The sequence below is a fragment of the Crocodylus porosus genome, unplaced genomic scaffold (assembly GCF_001723895.1).
Source record: "Crocodylus porosus isolate Cpor-Errol unplaced genomic scaffold, CroPor_comp1, whole genome shotgun sequence".
NCBI lineage: Eukaryota > Metazoa > Chordata > Crocodylia > Crocodylidae > Crocodylus > Crocodylus porosus.
The window spans coordinates 1368745-1372320 of record NW_017728937.1 but is presented as its reverse complement, the minus strand read 5'-3'; the positions used below and the strand labels follow the sequence as shown (position 1 = coordinate 1372320).

Here is a 3576-nt window from a genome sequence, read left to right as displayed (position 1 = left end):
CTCCTACCCTGGGGGTGTTTAAGAGGAGGTTAGATGAACATCTTGCTGGGGTCATTTGACCCCAGTACTCTTTCCTGTCATGGCAGGGGGTCGGACTAGATGATCTGCTCAGGTCCCTTCTGATCCTAGAAACTATGCACAGTAGCTTGTTGCAACTGCACAGTAGCATCTCGTGTAGATGTGCCCACTGTCCACATTTGTGCTGGTACCATCTTTCCTAGAGCCACGTTTAAATGCCATTCTGGCTTGTGAGGTGCTGGTGATACAGTTTACCTGGCTGGGGCAGCCAGTGGTGCACTGTGTTATATACACTGTTCTACCAAATATCACAGGCAAACACCATTTATTTAACACAGTTCCAGCTTGTGCACAGACCTGGTCTGAAAATAGTCTTTTGTATTGCTTATTCTCAGGTTAAAGGGAAACTATCCATGCACTCCAACATGACCAGCCTTAAAAGTGTTAAGCTAAGGTGAAGCAAGTCCACAGCACTCAAGTAGGGTAAAATCCATTATCTCTTTGTATAGGAGTTTTCATTTTTCAAGATGTTAATCCACTAGTTTGTGAAACTAACCTCTGAATTTCTCAGCAGAGCTCTTCTAGCTGAATGTTCCCATGCATTTCACTGTTCCCAGACCCATTCATGTTTTTGGTCAATGGCAGCCAGTGATACCAGTGCACAGGCATGAAAGGAAACATGAAGGCATGTTCTGGATCCAGTAGAAATGTGGAGCCAAGCTCACTCTGGTCTTAGGCACATAAAAACCAAGGGACACATTGTTGAAATGATTGAGCAACAGGTTTAAAACAAACCAAAGGATATACTCTTTTATACAATACATAGTTACCCCATGGTGCTCATTGACAACAGATATTATGTAGTAAAACCGAGTTCAAAATGGATTAGACCAATTTTTCGAGCATCGTTTCATTAGGGGCTGTTAAACATAGCAGTTGGGGATGTAGCCTCTGGCTCTGGACATCCCATATCCTGTGATGACTGTTAGTGGGAGAATGTGACACAGGACGAGTCACTCTACAAGTGCCCTGTTCCTTATATAATCCCTCAAAGGTAGGGGAGTCACATACACAGCCTGCACAGCTGTATCATCTGACCTGAGGGGGTTTATAGAAGTGTTGGGATTCAGTGGGGGAGAGTGGAGGCCCATCACCAAAAATATGAAGTCCAGAGTCCCGCTGGGGCTGTGTTTTGGTGGTGGGGGATGAGTGACAGCTGTGTTAAACTGCTGGGCTCCCTGACACCACTTGCTCCACTGCATAGATCTGACCCACAAAGAACCACAGTCTGGATCTGACCCAGGAGGCTAAAGCAGTTTGAAACCCCTGCTCTATGGCACCCACTGCTTCTTACTGTTGGAGACATGATGCTGAGATAGATGGACATCTGGTCTAACTTAATATGGCAATTCCTTGCTCTCATAAGCCAAAGGCGTTCTCCCAGAAGCCAGTGGAGTTACACTAGGGATGAGCAGGTCTCATGGAAGACTGAGAGGTCCTTCCTGACCCCATGGGAAAGGACAATGTTGGTAGGGAGTGAGTTAACTTCTTCAGAAGGGAGACACTGACAATAAGGGGAAAACAAGAGCTGACAAACAAGACATGATAGCACATGAAAGTAGCTGCCATGTGAAAGCTGGAGCCTTCACTGGTTACCTGTCCTGGTGTTCAAGGAGAAGGTCTCGGTCACTTCATCCTTACTGGATACCTTCATTTTGACGTTGATGGGGCTAGGGACATCAGCGCGGTGAGTGTCCCCCACGGCCCCATTATAGATGCCATTTACATGGAGGATGTCCCTATACACTCGGGTGCCCAGATAGGCGTTGGTGACTGTCGGAAGAAGACGGGAGTCTGAGGGCAGTGCAGTGCAGCTGAATACAGTGGGATCATCTCCACTGTTGGCCATTGGTGCTTACTCTGAATGAGGAACGAAGAGAACCAGAGGTGTTGACTGAATAAGAGAGCACAGCAATGTGAACTTTTAATAGAGGCAGAAAACCCCAAGGTTAATGCAACATTATACTGGGGCCGGGCTGAGGCTGTGGAGTGGACTCTGGGCAGCAAGATGGCATCCACAATGGCCCTGCTTGTGGGATGGTGAGATACTCAGTTTGCTTTGTGATGACTTTATGAAGGGGCATTAGGGTCTTGCCGTGGTTTGTGGCTGGTGAGGAGATGTCTGCCAGCATGTTTGCCAGCATGTCTAGGAATGGTTTACCTTCAGTTTCTGACAGATGTGGGATTTCTGGCTTCTTCTCTTCTCAGAGGGCTCCAGCCTCCTGGTCCTTTGGCCTAGAGGATGGGAATAGCCATACAGCAAGTGAAAATGTTTCTGCCACATACAAACTCAGGGCTGTGGGTCATTTTCTGCCCTCTGTAAACTGCCCGTGAATTAGTACACAGCAAGTCTCTTCTCTGTTCTTAAGAGACACGGTGTTGTCTGGTCCTAGGTTTTCAGATGACATCCCCAGTCCCCTGGGTCTGTGATCTTTAAGGCCTGGTCTGACTCCCCCTGAGGTCATTAGAAAGCCTCACGTTATCCTCAGTGGGGATCAGCACTAGTTGCTTGTTTTCTCTTTAGAGTCACTGCTTTTCTGTGACTTCCCATTCATCAGCTTCAGTGGCTTCTCATCAGTCCTGTGGCTCCCTGCCAGCTCTTCCCTTCTTCTATTGCCACATATGTGGAGTCTCTCTATTCATGCTCCTCCAACCTTGGCTCTTTTTAAACACAAGGTCTGCTCTGTTATCCCCCACTCACAGCTGGCCTGTGTTTCCTCCACTTCTCCCTTCCAGGAATGTCTCTACTGTTTTGTGGCATTACAGAGCCATTCCCTCCTCCTGGAGACTTTCCAGTCCCTATGTGAAACATCCCTATTTCTCCTGCTTGGGTGAATTGCACTCCAGCCATTTCAGCTGCCTTCTTACCACCTTGGACTCGTGCCTCAACCCCTCCCCTCTTCTTGCTTCTACATCTCTTTCCACACAAGATCTCACTGATTTCTTTCCAGAGAAAAGCAACAGCATATGACACTATCTTCCTCCTCCCTTTCCTCTTCTCTCCAGACTGATGAACCGCTCCCTAGTGCCAGACACCTAGCACCATGCAGGTAGGGAGAGGGTGGTGGCTCAAGTCTGGGGCCTGTGATCTCTGCAGCAGGTCACATCATAATACAGAATTATACTGAGGTAAAACCGGCAGGGGCACTACAAGCTTTGTGGGACATGGCATTATGAGAGCATTGGCTGGGAGCTCATCTCCTATCGGTCTCTCTCCCCTAGTGCCATGCTGGCAGTCCGGAAAATCCCTCTGTTTCTGTTCATGCTTGGCAGCTGGCCTGTAAAACTTTCCTGGCTGTTTCCCTCTTGCCAGTGCCCCCCTCTGTACCCACACTTGGCAGCCACGGAGGCGAGGCAGGGAAGAATGAGCTCCTCGGCTTGTAGGAGAGCGAGCAGAGGAAAGCGGGGGGTTGCATCTTGCCTTTGGTTTGGGGGCTCAGCTGGCCTCTGACAGCTTGGGGCTGCGGCGGCGGCGGCGGCGGCTGTGGGGATCTGGGG

The 3576-nt window shown here is 49.1% G+C and overlaps 1 protein-coding gene across 2 annotated transcripts in view; it reads right to left on the bottom strand.

The window, feature by feature from the left end:
- Positions 1-3570, bottom strand: part of PGGHG (protein-glucosylgalactosylhydroxylysine glucosidase) — a 20383-nt gene extending 16813 nt beyond the window's left edge. Inside the window, exons 1-2 of one of the 2 annotated variants that reach the window (XM_019547233.1) lie at positions 3500-3570; positions 1675-1938 (exon numbers count right to left, since the gene is read on the bottom strand). In XM_019547233.1, the coding sequence (XP_019402778.1) occupies positions 1675-1927 (253 nt within the window). In that variant the 5' untranslated portion in view covers positions 1928-1938; positions 3500-3570. Of the gene's footprint in view, positions 1-1674; positions 1939-2239; positions 2327-3499 lie in introns of those variants that run through there. The other variant, XM_019547235.1, reaches the window with a different exon arrangement.
- Between the last annotated feature and the right edge of the window lie 6 nt (positions 3571-3576).